Genomic DNA, 22,990 nt, shown 5'->3' with positions numbered 1-22,990 from the left:
TTTAGATAAATACCCCTCAGAGTCTTGTCATCTGTTCTGAAAGAAAACCATCAGGCAGTGTGGTGTAATATAAACTTCATTTATTCAACAGGATAAAAGTAAATAACTTTAGTCACTAGATGGCAGCAGAGCCAATACCTAAGAGCATACAGGTGTAGTCACTAGATGGCAGCGGAGCCAATACCTAAGCATACAAGTGTAGCCACTAGATGGCAGCAGAGCCAATACCTAAGCATACAAGTGTAGCCACTAGATGGCAGCAGAGCCAATACCAAAGCATACAGGTGTAGTCACTAGATGGCAGCGGAGCCAATACCTAAGCATACAAGTGTAGTCACTAGATGGCAGCAGAGCCATACCCAAGCATACAGGTGTAGTCACTAGATGGCAGCAGAGCCAATACCTAAGCATACAGGTGTAGTCACTAGATGGCAGCAGAGCCATACCCAAGCATACAAGTGTAGTCACTAGATGGCAGCAGAGCCAATACCTAAGCATACAGGTGTAGTCACTAGATGGCAGCAGAGCCAATACCCAAGCATACAAGTGTAGTCACTAGATGGCAGCAGAGCCAATACCTAAGCATACAAGTGTAGTCACTAGATGGCAGCAGAGCCAATACCTAAGCATACAGGTGTAGTCACTAGATGGCAGCAGAGCCAATACCTAAGCATACAAGTGTAGTCACTAGATGGCAGCAGAGCCAATACCTAAGCATACAAGTGTAGTCACTAGATGGCAGCAGAGCCAATACCTAAGCATACAAGTGTAGTCACTAGATGGCAGCAGAGCCAATACGTAAGTATACAAGTGTAGTCACTAGATGGCAGCAGAGCCAATACCTAAGCATACAAGTGTAGTCACTAGATGGCAGCAGAGCCAATACGTAAGTATACAAGTGTAGTCACTAGATGGCAGCAGAGCCAATACCTAAGCATACAGGTGTAGTCACTAGATGGCAGCAGAGCCAATACCTAAGCATACAAGTGTAGTCACTAGATGGCAGCAGAGCCAATACCTAAGCATACAAGTGTAGTCACTAGATGGCAGCAGAGCCAGGTTTCTTTAAAAATAAAGAATGATTTTGACATATGTATTCTATAAAGATAAATGTAAGTGGCACGTTCATCCCCCTGCGCATTAAGTTACTGATAGTGTTACTATCAGACTGCGAGACAATATATTTGGTCACAAATATCCTTATTTCATTCTTACGAGAAAGAGGAGTTTTAAATAGGAGAAAAAAATGTGGATTAAATAGTAATAATCTAAAAATGTACTATTTCCAACAACGCCTGTAATCACTACCTATACAAGATTACAGACCGGAGAGAAGGGAAGAATATACAAACAGAGCTCAGAGGTGACATCAGATATCCTTATAATCTACAGTAGCAGGATATACTATGCTGCATAAGATCACTGATCGCCATTTATATAGCCATTATATGCAGTGGTCTATACACATATGAAGGCCATGGTTATTACAGAACACACTGTGACAATATATAATACCACAGAACCCAAAGTGACTTCTCAGGAGCTAATGGACAGTAGGCGGGTGAGTTACTCTTTATAATAAACACTGGACACTGAAGTGATAACATCATTTATACAGGTATTCGTTTCAGCGGTTTATAAATCTAGCACCATTGTGCACTACAGACCAATAATCAGTATTAATCGCCGATCATTCCCGATATGAGCATCAGAACAAGGTTTAATCCGGTTGATGGAAAAAAAACAAAAACAGAAGTGGGAATAAGTTCCCTGTAATACGTCCCGGTGACCGGTGAAGACCTCGGGCTTTCTCCCAGCCCTTAGCACATTCTGCGGGATCACCCGTAACGGACAGAGGAAATCACCTACCGTAATCCTGTAATCGGTGACCCTCCCCCCGCAGCCCTCGCTGATCGACGGGGGGTCCTCCAATATGGAACGGGAGCTGCTGAGCACGTGCAGGAAGATCTCCCCGCCGTGGCTGCTCAGCATGTGGCTGATGACTTTAGATCCCGACTTCCGCGGCTGCTCCAGCAACACCGAGCGACCTGCGAGAGGATGGAAAGCGCAATCCTACGTGAACGGTTCATCTCACACAGACCGGCTGACATCAGTACTACAGGCGCCAGGCCACTGGCTCATACCCACGCAGGATTCTCACCGTTTAATAGGAAGTTGGTGAGACAGGACGACGGGCGGCTGTTGACGTCTACTGGGGATATCCGGAATGCCCCTATACAATAGTGCAGTTCTGGGGGGTAAAACAAAAAAAAGAATAAATTAAAAAAGTTAAAGCTTTAACCACTGTATTGTGACGGTATTTTCCCAGCAGGTTAAATACTACAAACCCCTAAGAACAACCGGGCGCCATTTATGGGGCACGGGTAGCACCAAAAAAGTTGCTAGCCAATAGCAACCAGAGAATTGGTCTAGAAAAAAAAAAAAAAAAAAGGACGTACGCCACTTTCACGCAGTTACCTGTACAGACCACTTTTAATAGATGTCCCCATTGTTTTTTTATTTTAAGGTTTACTTTTTACGAGCTCAGCAATGAAAGTTTTGAATGCCGCTTTCTTGGGAAAACACTTAGGGGCCGATTGAATCACCCGCCATCTGCAGCTGGAACGGCGTCTGGCGGCTTCGCTGGATGTGGCCCTCGTACATTTTCCTCTGTCGGCCAATGGCAGTGCAAGCAGAAATGAGCTGCCGTAGTTGGCGCTGCGAGCGGGACCCTAGCTTGTGTGCAACTGAAACGGAGCGTTTCCCTTACGACAGCTGCACAATTTGCGAGGTGAAAAGTTCATGGGTGGCTTCTGCAACTTTTTGTTATTTTATTCCGGGCGACTGATTCGTATAGAAAACATTTATATTTATAGGCTTTTATATGAATACATGCTGGTAAGACGTTGACTTGATGTATAAATGCCAGTATCACGATTTTCTGGTGCCTTTTCTAAGAAGTGGAGAAGTTCCCCATAGCAACCAATCCGCTTCTACCTAGCATTTACCATGCACAGTCTATAGAATGATCGGCAGCAGCTGATTGGTCACTATGGTCAATGGCTCCACTTTTCCATTCTTTAGACGGGTTTGATCTCTCTCCCTCCCTCCAAATGGTAATTCCACCCCAAGCTGGAAATTCAAATTTGGTGGACCTTCCTGAAGTCCAGTGTTCCGCTCCCTCCCAGTTGGTCGTGGACCTCACCATGGGTCGTGGTTCTGGGACGCAAGGCGCTACCAATGGACTAAGCGCAGCCTCGTCGGGAGCTAGGATGGCGAAGGACTCTCCTCACCCCTGCCCGGGCAGTCTTGTTCTCATGCAGGACTAATAAATAGGATTCACTCCCTGGTTTCTCAATACGTGTATTAACACTAGTAATAATTGCACACAAGGGCCCATGGTCTGCTGATCGCGCAGCTGAATAAATGCGCCTGCACCCTCGATACTCACCCACGCTGTTTGTCCTTGGCGTGCACCACTTCAGTGTAACTGTGTCTTTCAGTGATGGTTCCCTGCTGTTACTGACGTGTCCATCTCCTAATAGGCAAGAGACACACAATGGGAATTAATTACTTTGAAGCTGTCGCCTAGTGCGCCAGTATGCGCCGCGAATCTTGTGTGAACACGCATGTGCGCCTAGGCAGATTAATGTTTGCATGCAGCGCACACAGGGCTACCAAAACTGCCGCAACGACCCGTAGCGAGCACGTTGTCACCATTTTGAAGACATTAAGGGGGCGATTCAATTGTTCTGGGCGCCCCTTGCTGGGCGTCTAATACGATTGGGCGCCCGACGGAGCAATTAAATTGTTGCTTGGTTCGGAAGCCTAAACCTAAAGTCCAATGTTTGGATGCCCTAACCACTTCTTTAGACGGTGCCTTTAGGCGCGTTAAATACATCTGGGAGCCCGAACGGAGAAACCTCTGAATTGCTCTGTCGGGCTCCTATTCGTATAGACGCCCAGCAGGGGGCGCACAAAACAATTGAATCACCTCCTCTGAATAATAAAGTGTTTTGTTATGTATCTGGTTACATTTGGAATACATGGGGAGGGGAAACAGATCTTAAGTACCTAAAAAAACGGCTCTATGAGACAAGAGTAATTACACAATACTCTAATGGTTATGTGGGGACAGAGGGCCTGATTCAGAGCCGGACGCTATTTGCGCTTGCTCGTTCAGAAAAAGGGGCTGGCTATTTAAATTGAGCGCTCGCTCTTTGCGGTCTGTTGACGCCTCTATGTCTGAGCGAGCGTTCGAAACATGCGCTCGCTATTTTGGCTCGCTCGCATCATACATCGTCTCCGTTATTTATGTGATTAATCGAGTACATCGAAAGGCGTATGAACTGCTCGCTATTCTTGTGGTAGCATTTTCCTACCGCAATCACTGCGAGCAGTTCAGGCTAAAAGACAACCAAGTGACGTGGTCGATGACGCTGCTTTGTTAATTATGCACACCCTTAAAACGCCCGTTTTGACAGTTTGGCACGCCTGCGTTCTGATCACCACTCCCCCGTTTTCAAGCACCTTCCCCCGTTACCACCCACAAACGCCTCATTCTGTCACTCAAATTAGCAGGCACTCGCTAATTTGCGAGCGCTCAATTTCCGACCGCACTGACTGGTTGGCGCATGCGCATTACAACCCATACGCATGCGCAGATGTGCGAACATCGCTCGGAGCGAACGAGCGGCTCTGAATCAGGCCCAGATTGCGATACACCATTTTTAAATCATTTTCTTTTTAGAATTTGGGGGGGAAAAAAAATAAATAAATCACTAGGTCTACACTCATGAACTCCATATGACAGCAACAGCTAACAGCGCCACCATCAGACAGATCATAGTTACTGCAACCCAGTTACGAGTGACCAATATACCGGACAGAAGCCCCAAGAGCTTACCACTTTTTATGAAGTCGAGGTGCGCCTCCTTGTGGTGGAGAAGCTCCACGTCGTAGTTGGCCGATGTGTTAGCGTGCTGTTCTTCCTTGATACGTGGGAACACAGAAAACAGAGACGCTGAAACCAAAGACTGATAGTCAGGCAGAAAGTTGGGGAAGTTCTGTTTAAGGTACAAGGAAATTCAGGCTAAAATAATAAAATGACAAGGTAATAGAGCATATTGTAACAGATACAGGTGTATTTCCTTATGTAACATGCACTTCATCTAATATTTTAAAATAGATTATGTGTATTAAAAAAAAAATAAAAAAAATTAAAGAGTTTGTACAGGTCAAGGGATTACATGTTTTCTGGATTTCTTTCATCATGCACAGGTGAAATAATCAATCTCCTTCCTCCATTGGGGGACACGCGCAACACTGGGGACCACTGAGTTACCCCCAAAAGCTCAAGCTCCTCCCCCTCTGTACTCCTATTGGCTGCTGCAAACTTCAGTTCCTTTATGTTGGATGTCAGAACCTGGTGCCAGGCTTATGGCTGCCAAGATTGTCAGGACGCGGGTGTACAGACATCGTGCCTCTCCTTGCCAACAATATGGGGGCTCACCGACGCTAGGATTTTAGTCAAAGCATGCCGTGCCTTCTGGTTTAGGATTGAGATTACGAAGAGGGCTCTGAAATCTCTACTATGCTCTGGGATGGTTGTATTTGGTCCTGAACTGGGCAATATTCGTTCCTTTCTCCCTATGACTGCCCTCAGAATGAAAAGATTCTAGGAAAAGCAAGGAGTCAGAATGCCAGGGCAAAATTGTCCACTCCGCAAGTGGGGCTACAAAAGCTATCAACAGGTTTGGGCAGCTGGGAGTCCAGCTCGAAAGCCCTTTGACCAACAGCCTGCCTGGTACACCGTCCACCCAGGAATTCCTGTGCTGGGAGCCAGTCTGCTTCTCTAACGGAACCAGTGGTTTAATTCCACCACAAACGCCTGGGATAAGAACAATCGTAAATCGAGGCTACATCTTAGATCTCCTGAGCTGATGATTTTTCACTGCTGGTCTTCCTAAGAAAACGTTTCACACCAAGTCTAAATCCTGGATTGAGTTTTTATTCAAATATCCTCCCGGTCCAGGAACAAGATGGTTCCTTTTGACCTACACTGACCCTGAAGGTCTGCATTCATGTTGACAGATTCAAGATGGAGTCCTTGAGGTCAGCATGAAAATGGCGTCCATGGACATCAAATGACACGTACTTGCGTTACAGTCTGGTAATGACACGATTGACTCCTCAGAAATCCAACTTGACACCTTCCAAGCGGACGATGCTCCTGGGGCTTATGTTTAGCAGAGGGCTTTTTTTTTTCAACCAGAGGACAAGAACCTCTCTGTACAGTGGACTTGTGACGTCCCGTCAGCTCTAGGACAGCTGTCTGTTCATCTCTGCATATGAACTCTCCAGAACAGACGGTTTCCACCTTCGAGGTGGCGCAATTTGCACAATTCCATTCCAGGATGAGCAGATTTAGAAATTGGACAAATAGCACTATCACTTGACCAGCCCAACGGTCTCCAAAAGTGCGTCTATAGCTCCGCTGGAGGCTGAGAAGCGATAGCCTCAAGAGGGGTTGCCCATTCTCCTTCTGGGACCAGAGAACTAAAACCAGGGACACCAGCCTAGAGGCTGGCAGAACATAACTCTTCTTGTCCAGTTAACAGGTCCTTGAACTCCGTAAGGAGGCAAAGCGCCTGATAAATGTGCTGGAACGTTCTTGTCAAAGGAGTTTTTTTTGTTATTGCAAATAGCCATCAATACCCAATTAGACAATACCACAGTCATGGCATACCACCCATTTCCCTGTACCCGGGAGGCTTTCATTAGATCGTGGACAGGTAGCGGTCACAACCAGATATCGAGTGATCCACAAAGTGAAGTGCTTCTGCTCCTGGACAAGGGATGCACAAAGGCGTTTCTAACAGATGCCATCTCTGTTCCATGGAACCTTCATCTGGTCTACCTATTCATGGAACGTAGACCTGCTAAGCAAGGCAGGGGGCTCAGTGTGGGACCTGTATCCTTCACAGAATTCTACATATTTGGAGTGTAAAGATGCCATATCTGCTGCTGCGCGAACCCTTCCCTCAGGGACAGCTTTGGGACAACCCCCATGTACGTGAAGGGAGGGCGTCCGCTCTTTTTTTTTTTAATCTTGGTTCTCATTGGAGAGTGTTTTACTCCCATCTCCCTCTCGTTCTGTACTCCTGGGTTATGTTACAACAATACTGAAGGTCCAATAAGCCAATAGCGCTAATAAGGGGGAGGAGCTTGAGCTTTCAGAGGTACAAATTCCTGACACCCGCTCTCTCTTGTATTCCAATGTCCCATTACTTGGCTTGGTTTGTAACTATCCCTCGTGTTCTGGTAACGGCAGAAGCCTCAGCCCCTGTGGCTTGGATGTTTTGTATATATTTGTATAGGTAAATGCAGAGGGGGATTGGGGTGGGGGGCAGACCAGGTTCAGTAATTACAAAGATGAAGAAACACTCTTGCACTGTAAATAATCCACCATGACACACACACTGTATATATACACAGACACACACACCGTATATATATACACACACACACACACACACACACACACACACACACGTCTCCTGCTGGCCGGGCGTTTCCCCAGCAGGATGTATATATGGGATTTGCCGTTTATAGTGTATGTGGTGTTTGTTCATCTACACACAGAGCTGGTGATGCTGTGGAGGATCCCCTCACTCTAGGCGGCCATAGGTCCACTTGGTACAATGGTGGAGGCCAGGGGCAGAGGTGGGGATGACAGGACCCGATTACAGCTTTCATGCAGGAACTCCAGTAACAGGGATGTAAGGTCTCTCCCGTGTGATTGCTCCCCCAATGTCTCTCATTAGGAGAAACACTTACTAATTACCTTCCATCCCATCTATTCCTCCTCCGATACCCCTACCACCCCTCTATTCCTCCTCTGATACCCCTACCACCCTTCTATTCCTCCTCTGATACCTCTGCCACCCCCACCCCTCTATTCCTCCTCTGATACCCCTACCACCCCTCTATTCCTCCTCTTGTACCCCTACCACCCCTCTATTCCTCCTCTTGTACCCCTACCACCCCTCTATTCCTCCTCTTATACCTCTGCCACCCCTCTATTCCTCCTCTTATACCCCTCCACCCCTCTATTCCTCCTCTGATACCCCTACCACCCCTCTATTCCTCCTCTGATACCTCTGCCACCCCCACCCCTCTATTCCTCCTCTTGTACCTCTGCCACCCCCACCCCTCTATTCCTCCTCTGATACCCCTACCACCCCTCTATTCCTCCTCTGATACCCCTACCACCCCTCTATTCCTCCTCTTGTACCCCTACCACCCCTCTATTCCTCCTCTTATACCTCTGCCACCCCTCTATTCCTCCTCGTATACCCCTCCACCCCTCCTCTGATACCCCTACCACCCCTCTATTCCTCCTCTGCCACCCCCACCCCTCTATTCCTCCTCTTGTACCTCTGCCACCCCCACCCCTCTATTCCTCCTCTTGTACCTCTGCCACCCCCACCCCTCTATTCCTCCTCTGATACCCCTACCACCCCTCTATTCCTCCTCTGATACCCCTACCACCCCTCTATTCCTCCTCTTGTACCCCTACCACCCCTCTATTCCTCCTCTTATACCTCTGCCACCCCTCTATTCCTCCTCGTATACCCCTCCACCCCTCCTCTGATACCCCTACCACCCCTCTATTCCTCCTCTGCCACCCCCACCCCTCTATTCCTCCTCTTGTACCTCTGCCACCCCCACCCCTCTATTCCTCCTCTGATACCCCTACCACCCCTCTATTCCTCCTCTTGTACCCCTACCACCCCTCTATTCCTCCTCTTGCACCCCTATCACCCCTCTATTCCTCCTCTTATAACCCCTACCACCCCTCTATTCCTCCTCTTATACCCCTACCACCCCTCTATTCCTCCTCTTATACCCCTACCACCCCTCTATTCCTCCTTATACCCCTACCATCCCTCTATTCCTCCTCTTATACCCCTACCACCCCTCTATTCCTCCTTATACCCCTACCACCCCTCTATTCCTCCTGTAATACCTCTACCACCCCTCTATTCCTCCTCTTATACCCCTAACACCCCTCTATTCCTCCTCTGATAACCCTACCTCCCCTCTATTCCTCCTCTGATAACCCTACCTCCCCTCTATTCCTCCTCTTATACCCCTACCACCCCTCTATTCCTCCTCTGATACCCCTACCACCCCTCTATCCTCCTCTTATACCCCTACCACCCCTCTATTCCTCCTCTGATACCCCTACCACCCCTCTATTCCTCCTCTGATACCCCTACCTCCCCTCTATTCCTCCTCTGATACCCCTACCTCCCCTCTATTCCTCCTCTTATACCCCTACCACCCCTCTATTCCCCCTCTTATACCCCTCCACCACCCCGCCCCTCTATTCCTCCTTATACCCCTATCACCCCTCTATTCTTCCAACGATACCCCTATCACCCCTCTATTCCTCCTCTTATACCCCTACCACCCTTCTATTCCGCCTCATATACCTCTACCACCCCTCTATTCCTCCTCTTATACCCCTCCACCACCCCCGCCCCTCTATTCTCCTCTGATACCCCTACCACCCTTCTATTCCTCCTCTTATACCCCTCCACCCCTCTATTCCTCCTCTGATACCCCTACCACCCCTCTATTCCTCCTCTGATACCCCTACCACCCCTCTATTCCTCCTCTGATACCCCTACCACCCTTCTATTCCTCCTCTTATACCCCTCTATTCCTCCTCTGATACCCCTACCACCCCTCTATTCCTCCTCTGATAACCCTACCACCCCTCTATTCCTCCTCTGATACCCCTACCACCACTCTATTCCTCCTCTGATAACCCTACCACCCTTCTATTCCTCCTCTGATACCCCCTACCACCCCTCTTCCTCCTCTGATACCCCTACCACCCCTCTTCCTCCTCTGATACCCCTACCTCCCCTCTATTCCTCCTCTGATACCCCTAACACCCCTCTATTCCTCCTCTGATACCCCTAACACCCCTCTATTCCTCCTCTGATACCCCTAACACCCCTCTATTCCTCCTCTGATACCCCTAACACCCCTCTATTCCTCCTGTAATACCCTTACCACCCCTCTATTCCTCCTCTTATACCCCTACCACCCCTCTATTCCTCCTCTTATACCCCTACCACCCCTCTATTCCTCCTCTTATACCCCTACCACCCCTCTATTCCTCCTCTTATACCCCTACAACCCACCCCTCTATTCCTCCTCCGATACCCCTACCACCCCTCTATTCCTCCAATTCCCCTACCCAATCCTCTATTCCTTCTCACCCCATCCATTGCTTCTCATGCCCTCCTCCCCTATACCCCCCTATTCCTCCTCCTCGCAGCCCCCCGCAGTTCTTTTTCTTACCTCGATGCCACTAGAGATTGAGACTCCTTTCTAAAGCAGCGTCACGGCGTCTCTACATCATGGGACGACCGCGACGCTGAAAAAATAAAAATATGCAGCTCTGCACAGTTCAATAATACCACCGTAATAATAATAATAATAAATAATAATACAAAAACTGATCACCTCATCATTTTTATTTTATTACAGTGGTATTAAAACACTAACGGTAAGGAAAAGGGTAAATAACTATGTATCCGTTTTCAAAAAGCTAGCACATATTAGTTTAAGTACAGGACGAACATTTTTACCACCAACTGCCTGCTAACGGTGGAGGCAGCCATTTTGGTGAATGAACCAATATTTCATGAATATATAATTTAGAATTGGTTTCTAGCATAGTGGATCATTCTGTATTCTTATAAGGGTTCAGCCCACAAAAAGGCTTCCTTACTGACGTCACTAGTTTTTTGAGGGAAAGATACCTCATGAATATTCATTCTATAAAACAGCTTTCTTAGTGATGTCCGTAACAGGATTGATACCTCGTGAATATTCAGTCTACTAAATGGCTTCCTTAGTGATGTCATTAGTTCTTGAGGGACCGATACCTCAAATATTAAATCTACAAAATGGCTTCCTTAGTGATGTCCCTAGCAGGATCGATACCTCATGACTATTCAGCCCACAATATGCCTTCCTTAGCGATGGCACTAGTTTCTTGAGAGACTGATACCTCATGAATATTCAATCTGCAAAATGGATGCCTCCACCAACTGACCCACTAAATATATACATACATCTGTCAACATTGCAATAAGCTCTTTGATAGGAAAAAAAAAAAAAAGAAAAAAAAAGTGCATTTTAGCTAGAATTTCCAAGGAACTTCTCGTAATCTGCGAGATAAGAGAAAAGTTGTAAGTTTTCAGAAACAAACTGTTAAATATTTAAAAGAAAAATGGTTTAAGCCATGACGGCTACAAATAGCAGGGTACGGCACACACAGACAGAGAAGGAAGATCGTGGTGGGAAAGGACATCTGCCGAACACCAGAGAACCGTTCCGGTCAGGCAGAACATTACATTTATAGTTAGTTTTACAAAAGTCAGCAAAGCCGCGCGGCTCCGAGTACGGGTTAGATTTCACTGGAGGTTATGGTAAAATTCCAGTAAACAGAACAATTTGTGGGCGAAAAAGTGGACGAACAAGACACAAATGTAACATCACGGAACACAGGAGGGCAGAAAGATCTACACAGCTACAGGGGGGACGGGGGTGGGGACGGACGCAGCACAGAAGGGGCAATAACTTTCTTAATGTAAGCGGGAAGCCGATTGTGTCCTGCAACACAGTCCTGTCCTTATGAATGCTGGTTTTGGAGGTAGGCGGTTTCCAAAATGTACTAACCTGATCACAGACATTGAGTGTGGGCTAGTGAAAAACAGAAAAATATGATATGGAGAGTAAAAAAAAAAAAAAGAAAAAAAAAAAAGAAAATAAATAAAAACATAGAAACGTAAAAAAAAGTTATAAGACGGGTGTAGCTGGGGGGGCAGGTCAGAAGGCCTTACCTTCATGGGGATGTTGGTTATAGTGGTTGATGCCAGGTCAAAATGAAGCTGTACCAAATGGTTGAGTTTCGTAGCGAGATGCCTGCCGGAGCGGACGCTGTGGACCTCGCTCGTCAATACGGATGACAGCTGCGGAGAAGATTCGTCAATGAATCGATTAAAATGAAGATTTGTTCTCTCAAGTCTGCAGAGTCATTAATAACTCTCAACTCGCAGGGAGACGCTTTCAAAAGCGGAAAAATATGCGTAATTAAGGAGATCTTGTGACGGCCTGCCTGGTTCTATCATAGTGAATAGGTAAGAGAGCCCTTAATACGCAGTTGTTATCTCCAGCTCACATGTAGATAGGTTATAACAACTTTAATGTTCCAATAGATTGTAGTAGTAGGAAGATTAGAGTAGTAATATAACTTGCCTCTTTCTTGGAGCGATCGGACACCAGGCTGTCTTCACCCACCGGGTACGTATGAATTAAGACCAACTCGCACTTCTGAATCTGCATGAGGCTTAAGCAGAAAACAGATGGTTACTTAAAAGTGCACAGCGCTCTGTGTACAGCTGCTATGTACAAGCAAAGGGTTCGCTGTGCGGAATAACAGCGTCCTTACTGGTCTGAGCCGGCCGCCAGCTTGTTGTGTTCATGTATCGTTTCATTGACGCAATCTTCCAGCATCTGGACGTGGCTGTCACTGCAAAGACATGAGACACCCATATACCCATTATATAAGACCCTTTGCCCTGGTTTGGAGATTTTGAAGATGCATTTAAAGAACATAGTAATATAGTGTTCCCGTTAGACTGTTTTAGCGTGGCACTGCACCCTGCCCGATTTTAAAGGGGCAAAATACTCCCTATCCTTTTAGCTGCGTCTTGGTAAAACAGCCTGCCCTGTGCCTTCAACTGCAGGCCGCAGTATCCCGCGGGTGGGAAAAGTTACGGTGAATGAATCGCCGCTGGGTGAATATGCGCCGTGCGCACTGCATCTATACACCGTGAGGGTAGAGCTTGGGTGAAGCCCAGCACCTCCCCAAGTGTGACGAATTGGGGGCGTGTCACACCCCTCCCTGGTCGGCCACGCCTCCTTTCGGGAGCGCAGATACTCCTTGCCCATACCCTGTCCACAGTCTAGCAGGGACAATAGTAACCCATTTTAAACAATGAGCTTTAAATTCGGTCTAGTTGAAGTTAAACCAAATTCAGCTAAACCTGTGCTTCCCCAGTAGTCGTGAACTACAGGTCCCAGCATGTCCGGCCACCCTTTACCAGAACTTTCAGAACACCTGTAGAACCTCCGGCTGTCTTATTATTGGTATGTTTTACCAGGATGGAAACTGTGTAACACCACCTTCACCTACGGATCAGATGGGCGAAATTGCAAAAGTGAATAATGTATTTGGCCATGTTACTCTCCTAGTGTGTGCAAATAGACAGATTTCAGTTTAAGAGCACAAATCGGCGAGCAGCCCTATGGGGGGTGCAGTTACAGGAGAAGTCACCATAATTTTCTCCCTGCAAATAACATTACATATTGGTGCAAAACATTGCACTTTCCAGCTGTACTCCTACAGGTGCACGTTGACCAATGTACTTAAAACCTTCAAAACACACACAAAAAAAAAACACTTGTAATATACAAAGTCCAGCTGTCCCCTCTCTCACCAGACTTAGAGGAGACTAAACCTATTCGGATGACGGACTTTTATTCTTCTGTAGCTGATCGGTAATGCATCCCCCTCCCCAGATGTCAGGACAGCTAGCCGATAACCACCCCACGAGCCATCAGATATCCCTGGTTACGTCTTTGTACCTTTTGGCGTTGGTGAGGCAGATTATGCGGCCTCTGTTGGCTACACATTCTGCGTTCTCCATTAGCTCAGTCCTCATCTCGTGCTGATAATCTGTAATTTTACACAGAGCTTCTACCGCGGCAACCAATCCATGCAAGATGCTGCAACATTCCGGGTCTGCGCGGGGGTTTGGAGGTCCGATGGTGGCCAAGGCGGCCATTAGCTGCAAAACAAGAGAACAATTCAATCTCAACAGCTTCTGGGAAAAGGCCAGCTCCTAAACACTCTCAGGGCCGTATTCAATTAGGTGCAAAAAGCCGTTTTCGGCGAAAAAGTTTCGTCGATGACATCATTTCGCCAGCGGAAACTTATCCCCGTATTCAATTGTGGAGACTTGTCGCCGATGCGGAAAGTCAATGCAACGAACTTGGCGAAAACGTTTTGCCTATGGATAGCAGTCGCAAAAAAGTGCAGAATTGGGGTTTTGGGGTGCAGACGTCCGGAAACCACTCAGCACCCTTGGGACTGCCCCCTCCAAAGGTAAACTGTGTCAAAAAAAAAAAAAAAAAAAAAGTATAAAAAATACTTAACACCCCAAAAAAGCACTTTCATTTTGGGGGCGAAAAAGACCAAAGTTGGGGTGCAAACTTAAAAACTAGCGAAATAGACTCCAGGGGGGCCCCCCCAAGTATGCACCAGGTGTTTCTGGGATTGCAGGTGTATCTTTTAAAACTTCACATTAGCAACTTTTAAATATGCTAGCCCCCATTCTCATGTACCCCAAATTTGCTGGGACTAGTTAGTTTTATGAAAAAATATTGCTTAATGCCATTCTTCCCCACTTATGCAAAGACGCTAATAGCAAGCAATGGAGAAAAGTTAAGTACCCAGATTAGCTTTATTAGGGGTACTAGTATATCACTATAGTGATCCCCTAGGTTAGTGCAGCTTTTCGGAGGGTACAGACTCTTTTCCCCATTTTTGACAGTACTTTACGCTAGCTCCGAATTCGCTGGGTGCTGCTTTCGCCGATTTCTAATTGAATACGGGGATAAGCGGGGACGTGTGCGATACTTTTCCGCATGGAAAACCAGCGACGACGGCAAAAAGTCCGGCATGTGAAAAGTACTCGACTTTTTGCACCTAATTGAATGTGGCCCTCAGGGTGATATTTACTAAGCGGCAGGGTCGCAAAGCCGCCAATTTTCTGTGGTTTTGTCCACGGCATTTAAGACAGCAGATAACATTTTAGCAGTCTAATCTGATGTTGGTCACCCTCTTTACTGAGCACCCTCTGAGAATTGGTTCTTTCCTACATATCAAAGTGCTACTTCAGTGTCTTTACCCCTCACACCATATACTCGGTGCCGCTAGGGGTGCAGAGAGGAAAAGCGGCCTCAATATCCAGGGCCATCCATGCCTGCTAGCTGGCTGTCATCCTTGGCTCTGTCCTCTCGCTGTAATACGCAAATCCAGTCTCACTCCCAGCTCGGTCATCACCACCTGGAAATATTACTAAAATACACCCTTTTCTTACCCAAGATGCAGTCAAAACTCCTATCTATTCCATCATCTCCCATCTGTGCTACTGCAACCTCCTATCTATTCCCTCATCATCCCCCGTCTGTGCTACTGCAACCTCCTATCTATTCCCTCATCATCTCCCATCTGTACTACTGCAACCTCCTATCTATTCCCTCATCATCTCCCGTCTGTGCTACTGCAACCTCCTATCTATTCCCTCATCATCTCCCATCTGTACTACTGCAACCTCCTATCTATTCCCTCATCATCTCCCATCTGTACTACTGCAACCTCCTATCTATTCGCTCATCATCTCCCGTCTGTGCTACTGCAACCTCCTATCTATTCCCTCATCATCTCCCATCTGTACTACTGCAACCTCCTATCTATTCGCTCATCATCTCCCATCTGTACTACTGCAACCTCCTATCTATTCCCTCATCATCTCCCATCTGTACTACTGCAACCTCCTATCTATTCCCTCATCATCTCCCGTCTGTGCTACTGCAACCTCCTATCTATTCCCTCATCATCTCCCATCTGTACTACTGCAACCTCCTATCTATTCCCTCATCATCTCCCGTCTGTGCTACTGCAACCTCCTATCTATTCCCTCATCATCTCCCATCTGTACTACTGCAACCTCCTATCTATTCCCTCATCATCTCCCGTCTGTGCTACTGCAACCTCCTATCTATTCCCTCATCATCTCCCATCTGTACTACTGCAACCTCCTATCTATTCCCTCATCATCTCCCATCTGTACTACTGCAACCTCCTATCTATTCCCTCATCATCTCCCGTCTGTGCTACTGCAACCTCCTATCTATTCCCTCATCATCTCCCGTCTGTGCTACTGCAACCTCCTATCTATTCCCTCATCATCTCCCATCTGTACTACTGCAACCTCCTATCTATTCCCTCATCATCTCCCGTCTGTGCTACTGCAACCTCCTATCTATTCGCTCATCATCCCCCGTCTGTGCTACTGCAACCTCCTATCTATTCCCTCATCATCTCCCATCTGTACTACTGCAACCTCCTATCTATTCCCTCATCATCTCCCGTCTGTGCTACTGCAACCTCCTATCTATTCCCTCATCATCTCCCATCTGTACTACTGCAACCTCCTATCTATTCCCTCATCATCTCCCATCTGTACTACTGCAACCTCCTATCTATTCCCTCATCATCTCCCGTCTGTGCTACTGCAACCTCCTATCTATTCCCTCATCATCTCCCATCTGTACTACTGCAACCTCCTATCTATTCCCTCATCATCTCCCATCTGTACTACTGCAACCTCCTATCTATTCCCTCATCATCTCCCATCTGTACTACTGCAACCTCCTATCTATTCCCTCATCATCTCCCATCTGTACTACTGCAACCTCCTATCTATTCCCTCATCATCTCCCATCTGTACTACTGCAACCTCCTATCTATTCCCTCATCATCTCCCATCTGTACTACTGCAACCTCCTATCTATTCCCTCATCATCTCCCATCTGTACTACTGCAACCTCCTATCTATTCCCTCATCATCTCCCATCTGTGCTACTGCAACCTCCTATCTATTCCCTCATCATCTCCCGTCTGTGCTACTGCAACCTCCTATCTATTCCCTCATCATCTCCCATCTGTGCTACTGCAACCTCCTATCTATTCCCTCATCATCTCCCGTCTGTGCTACTGCAACCTCCTATCTATTCCCTCATCATCCCCCGTCTGTGCTACTGCAACCTCCTATCTATTCCCTCATCATCCCCCGTCTGTGCTACTGCAACCTCCTATCTATTCCCTCATCATCTCCCATCTGTGCTACTGCAACCTCCTATCTATTCCCTCATCATCCCCCATCTGTACTACTGCAACCTCCTATCTATTCCCTCATCATCTCCCATCTGTACTACTGCAACCTCCTATCTATTCCCTCATCATCTCCCGTCTGTGCTACTGCAACCTCCTATCTATTCCCTCATCATCTCCCATCTGTACTACTGCAACCTCCTATCTATTCCCTCATCATCTCCCATCTGTACTACTGCAACCTCCTATCTATTCCCTCATCATCTCCCATCTGTACTACTGCAACCTCCTATCTATTCCCTCATCATCTCCCGTCTGTGCTACTGCAACCTCCTATCTATTCCCTCATCATCTCCCGTCTGTGCTACTGCAACCTCCTATCTATTCCCTCATCATCTCCCGTCTGTGCTACTGCAACCTCCTATCTATTCCCTCATCATCTCCCGTCTGTGCTACTGCAACCTCCTATCTATTCCCTCATCATCTCCCGTCTGTGCTACTGCAACCTCCTATCTATTCCCTCATCATCTCCCATCTGTACTACTGCAACCTCCTATCTATTCCCTCATCATCTCCCATCTGTACTACTGCAACCTCCTATCTATTCCCTCATCATCTCCCATCTGTACTACTGCAACCTCCTATCTATTCCCTCATCATCTCCCGTCTGTGCTACTGCAACCTCCTATCTATTCCCTCATCATCTCCCGTCTGTGCTACTGCAACCTCCTATCTATTCCCTCATCATCTCCCATCTGTACTACTGCAACCTCCTATCTATTCCCTCATCATCTCCCATCTGTACTACTGCAACCTCCTATCTATTCCCTCATCATCTCCCGTCTGTGCTACTGCAACCTCCTATCTATTCCCTCATCATCTCCCGTCTGTACTACTGCAACCTCCTATCTATTCCCTCATCATCTCCCATCTGTACTACTGCAACCTCCTATCTATTCCCTCATCATCTCCCATCTGTACTACTGCAACCTCCTATCTATTCCCTCATCATCTCCCATCTGTACTACTGCAACCTCCTATCTATTCCCTCATCATCTCCCATCTGTACTACTGCAACCTCCTATCTATTCCCTCATCATCTCCCATCTGTACTACTGCAACCTCCTATCTATTCCCTCATCATCTCCCGTCTGTGCTACTGCAACCTCCTATCTATTCCCTCATCATCTCCCATCTGTACTACTGCAACCTCCTATCTATTCCCTCATCATCTCCCATCTGTGCTACTGCAACCTCCTATCTATTCCCTCATCATCTCCCGTCTGTGCTACTGCAACCTCCTATCTATTCCCTCATCATCTCCCATCTGTACTACTGCAACCTCCTATCTATTCCCTCATCATCTCCCATCTGTACTACTGCAACCTCCTATCTATTCCCTCATCATCTCCCATCTGTACTACTGCAACCTCCTATCTATTCCCTCATCATCTCCCATCTGTACTACTGCAACCTCCTATCTATTCCCTCATCATCTCCCATCTGTACTACTGCAACCTCCTATCTATTCCCTCATCATCTCCCATCTGTACTACTGCAACCTCCTATCTATTCCCTCATCATCTCCCGTCTGTGCTACTGCAACCTCCTATCTATTCCCTCATCATCTCCCATCTGTACTACTGCAACCTCCTATCTATTCCCTCATCATCTCCCATCTGTACTACTGCAACCTCCTATCTATTCCCTCATCATCTCCCGTCTGTGCTACTGCAACCTCCTATCTATTCCCTCATCATCTCCCATCTGTACTACTGCAACCTCCTATCTATTCCCTCATCATCTCCCATCTGTACTACTGCAACCTCCTATCTATTCCCTCATCATCTCCCATCTGTACTACTGCAACCTCCTATCTATTCCCTCATCATCTCCCATCTGTACTACTGCAACCTCCTATCTATTCCCTCATCATCTCCCATCTGTACTACTGCAACCTCCTATCTATTCCCTCATCATCTCCCATCTGTACTACTGCAACCTCCTATCTATTCCCTCATCATCTCCCGTCTGTGCTACTGCAACCTCCTATCTATTCCCTCATCATCTCCCGTCTGTACTACTGCAACCTCCTATCTATTCCCTCATCATCTCCCATCTGTACTACTGCAACCTCCTATCTATTCCCTCATCATCTCCCATCTGTACTACTGCAACCTCCTATCTATTCCCTCATCATCTCCCATCTGTACTACTGCAACCTCCTATCTATTCCCTCATCATCTCCCATCTGTACTACTGCAACCTCCTATCTATTCCCTCATCATCTCCCATCTGTACTACTGCAACCTCCTATCTATTCCCTCATCATCTCCCATCTGTGCTACTGCAACCTCCTATCTATTCCCTCATCATCTCCCGTCTGTGCTACTGCAACCTCCTATCTATTCCCTCATCATCTCCCGTCTGTACTACTGCAACCTCCTATCTATTCCCTCATCATCTCCCATCTGTACTACTGCAACCTCCTATCTATTCCCTCATCATCTCCCGTCTGTGCTACTGCAACCTCCTATCTATTCCCTCATCATCTCCCGTCTGTGCTACTGCAACCTCCTATCTATTCCCTCATCATCTCCCATCTGTGCTACTGCAACCTCCTATCTATTCCCTCATCATCTCCCGTCTGTACTACTGCAACCTCCTATCTATTCCCTCATCATCTCCCGTCTGTGCTACTGCAACCTCCTATCTATTCCCTCATCATCTCCCATCTGTACTACTGCAACCTCCTATCTGGTATTACTCTCATCCAGCTCTACTTGCTTCAATCCATCCCAAATGCCACAACAAGGCTGAACTTCCGCTTATACTGTATCTTAGCCGTTAGTGGATGACCTGTAATCAGCGCCTTTACCATTGCCAAATTCTGCTCTTCGTGAGTCCATGAATTCAGTATTCGGGAACAGGAATCACTGACTATGAAATTCACCTACAAAATGACAAAATAAAGGATTTTACTTTCCTAAGGAAGCAACGTTCTATTTCATAAATCCACAGATAGGTTGCAGTGTAACATAAATAATGGAACAATTTTGTACGTTTTCCATAGGCTTTGTTAACACACTGTCAATGTGACCGCAAGCAGAGTTATGTTTCATGCGGCGGAGCGCAAACAGGGAGCAGTTGTAGCACTGCAAGACCCAGCATACAATCCGGCCGCTGTGCGCTACATTACAAATGCCATAGATAGTTAGACCGGGACACCGGTTCAGTATATCCCAGCACAGGGGCTGCTGGCGCCTAGAATACCGGCGCCGGAAACTCAACACCTGCCAGAATCCCGGCTCCGGCATCCCGAAGGTAAGTAGGGAAGTCAGGTTTAGGCACCAGAGGGGGAGGAAGGCTTAGGTATAGGTTTAGGCACCAGAGGGGGGAAGAGAGGCTCAGGTTTAGGCACCAGAGGGGGGAAGAGAGGCTCAGGTTTAGGCACCAGAGGGGGGAAGAGAGGCTCGGGTTTAGGCACCAGAGGGGGGAAGAGAGGCTCGGGTTTAGGCACCAGAGGGGGGAAGAGAGGCTCGGGTTTAGGCACCAGAGGGGGGAAGAGAGGCTCGGGTTTAGGCACCAGAGGGGGGAAGAGAGGCTCAGGTTTAGGCACCAGAGGGGGGAAGAGAGGCTCGGGTTTGGTTTAGGCACCAGAGGGGGGAAGAGAGGCTCGGGTTTGGGTTAGGCACCAGAGGGGGGAAGAGAGGCTCGGGTTTGGGTTAGGCACCAGAGGGGGGAAGAGAGGCTCGGGTTTGGGTTAGGCACCAGAGGGGGGAAGAGAGGCTCGGGTTTGGGTTAGGCACCAGAGGGGGGAAGAGAGGCTCGGGTTTGGGTTAGGCACCAGAGGGGGGAAGAGAGGCTCGGGTTTGGGTTAGGCACCAGAGGGGGGAAGAGAGGCTCGGGTTTGGGTTAGGCACCAGAGGGGGGAAGAGAGGCTCGGGTTTGGGTTAGGCACCAGAGGGGGGAAGAGAGGCTCGGGTTTGGGTTAGGCACCAGAGGGGGGAAGAGAGGCTCGGGTTTGGGTTAGGCACCAGAGGGGGGAAGAGAGGCTCGGGTTTGGGTTAGGCACCAGAGGGGGGAAGAGAGGCTCGGGTTTGGGTTAGGCACCAGAGGGGGGAAGAGAGGCTCGGGTTTGGGTTAGGCACCAGAGGGGGGAAGAGAGGCTCGGGTTTGGGTTAGGCACCAGAGGGGGGAAGAGAGGCTCGGGTTTGGGTTAGGCACCAGAGGGGGGAAGAGAGGCTCGGGTTTGGGTTAGGCACCAGAGGGGGGAAGAGAGGCTCGGGTTTGGGTTAGGCACCAGAGGGGGGAAGAGAGGCTCGGGTTTGGGTTAGGCACCAGAGGGGGGAAGAGAGGCTCGGGTTTGGGTTAGGCACCAGAGGGGGGAAGAGAGGCTCGGGTTTGGGTTAGGCACCAGAGGGGGGAAGAGAGGCTCGGGTTTGGGTTAGGCACCAGAGGGGGGAAGAGAGGCTCGGGTTTGGGTTAGGCACCAGAGGGGGGAAGAGAGGCTCGGGTTTGGGTTAGGCACCAGAGGGGGGAAGAGAGGCTCGGGTTTGGGTTAGGCACCAGAGGGGGGAAGAGAGGCTCGGGTTTGGGTTAGGCACCAGAGGGGGGAAGAGAGGCTCGGGTTTGGGTTAGGCACCAGAGGGGGGAAGAGAGGCTCGGGTTTGGGTTAGGCACCAGAGGGGGGAGAGAGGCTCGGGTTAGGCACCAGAGGGGGGAGAGAGGCTCGGGTTTGGGTTAGGCACCAGAGGGGGGAGAGAGGCTCGGGTTTGGGTTAGGCACCAGAGGGGGGAGAGAGGCTCGGGTTTGGGTTAGGCACCAGAGGGGGGAGAGAGGCTCGGGTTTGGGTTAGGCACCAGAGGGGGGAGAGAGGCTCGGGTTTGGGTTAGGCACCAGAGGGGGGAGAGAGGCTCGGGTTTGGGTTAGGCACCAGAGGGGGGAGAGAGGCTCGGGTTTGGGTTAGGCACCAGAGGGGGGAGAGAGGCTCGGGTTTAGGCACCAGAGGGGGGAGAGAGGCTCGGGTTTAGGCACCAGAGGGGGGAGAGAGGCTCGGGTTTAGGCACCAGAGGGGGGAGAGAGGCTCGGGTTTAGGCACAAGAGAGGGGAGAGAGGGTTAGGTTTAGAGTGTGAGGAGGGGGAGGTTAGGTTTAGGCACAAGTGGGGGAGGGAGGGTTAGGTTTAGGCACCAGAGGGAGGCTTAGGTTTAGGGTGCGGGGAGGGGAAGGTTAGGTTTAGGCACCGGGATAGGGAGAGGGTTAGGATACCTACCGACAGGGTGTCGGTATCCCAACCCTGTCGGAATGCCGGCATTGGAATTTTGACCGCCAGCATCCCATATCCAACCCGTTAGACTGAATGCTGGGATGGACTAAGCAATGGCAGGAAAGTTTAGTAAAGCATAGTAAAAATAAATGAAAGAAACCAGCAATGAGGACCCTTACCAGTTTCCTGAAAGGAAATATGTCGTACATTATTCTACAATACTCCATGGAGGCCTCCACGGCACACGTCCATAAGGATTTGGAGATTGGGGCCAGGGGAATGATTCCTTGAGTCCGGTTTTTGGTTAACATGTCAAAATCCACAGTTTGCCTGCAGGACTCGGCCATGTAGGGGCAGTGATCCACCACGAAGACCGTCTTGTGAGACTCGGAGAACGTCCTCATCTTGCACTGAAAAGTCAATGACAAAAAAAAACAGTTCTCACAACCGAAACATTCATCCTCCCCCCCATATAGCATCAGGCTCCCCATATAGCATCAGGCTCCCCATATAGCATCAGGCTCCCCATATAGCATCAGGCTCCCCATATAGCATCAGGCTCCCCATATAGCATCATCCTCCCCATATAGCATCAGGCTCCCCATATAGCATCATCCTCCCCATATAGCATCACGCTCCCCATATAACATCACGCTCCCCATATAACATCAC

General features: G+C 48.4%; 1 protein-coding gene across 2 annotated transcripts in view; it reads right to left on the bottom strand.

The window, feature by feature from the left end:
- The window catches only part of INTS13 (integrator complex subunit 13), a 29,349-nt gene that overhangs the window by 5,571 nt on the left and 788 nt on the right, over positions 1 to 22,990 (bottom strand). Inside the window, exons 2-12 of one of the 2 annotated variants that reach the window (XM_088454799.1) lie at positions 22,498 to 22,728; positions 19,929 to 20,003; positions 13,738 to 13,940; positions 12,539 to 12,619; positions 12,346 to 12,436; positions 11,931 to 12,059; positions 11,767 to 11,790; positions 4,907 to 4,991; positions 3,452 to 3,538; positions 2,162 to 2,251; positions 1,870 to 2,048 (exon numbers count right to left, since the gene is read on the bottom strand). In XM_088454799.1, the coding sequence (XP_088310925.1) occupies positions 1,870 to 2,048; positions 2,162 to 2,251; positions 3,452 to 3,538; positions 4,907 to 4,991; positions 11,767 to 11,790; positions 11,931 to 12,059; positions 12,346 to 12,436; positions 12,539 to 12,619; positions 13,738 to 13,940; positions 19,929 to 20,003; positions 22,498 to 22,722 (1,269 nt within the window). In that variant the 5' untranslated portion in view covers positions 22,723 to 22,728. The remainder of the gene's footprint in view (positions 1 to 1,869; positions 2,049 to 2,161; positions 2,252 to 3,451; positions 3,539 to 4,906; positions 4,992 to 11,766; positions 11,791 to 11,930; positions 12,060 to 12,345; positions 12,437 to 12,538; positions 12,620 to 13,737; positions 13,941 to 19,928; positions 20,004 to 22,497; positions 22,729 to 22,990) is intronic. The other variant, XM_088454800.1, reaches the window with a different exon arrangement.

The sequence above is a fragment of the Taudactylus pleione genome, unplaced genomic scaffold (genome assembly GCF_031769625.1).
Source record: "Taudactylus pleione unplaced genomic scaffold, aTauple2 ptg000634l, whole genome shotgun sequence".
NCBI lineage: Eukaryota > Metazoa > Chordata > Amphibia > Anura > Myobatrachidae > Taudactylus > Taudactylus pleione.
This window is presented reverse-complemented; position numbering and strand designations above follow the sequence as displayed.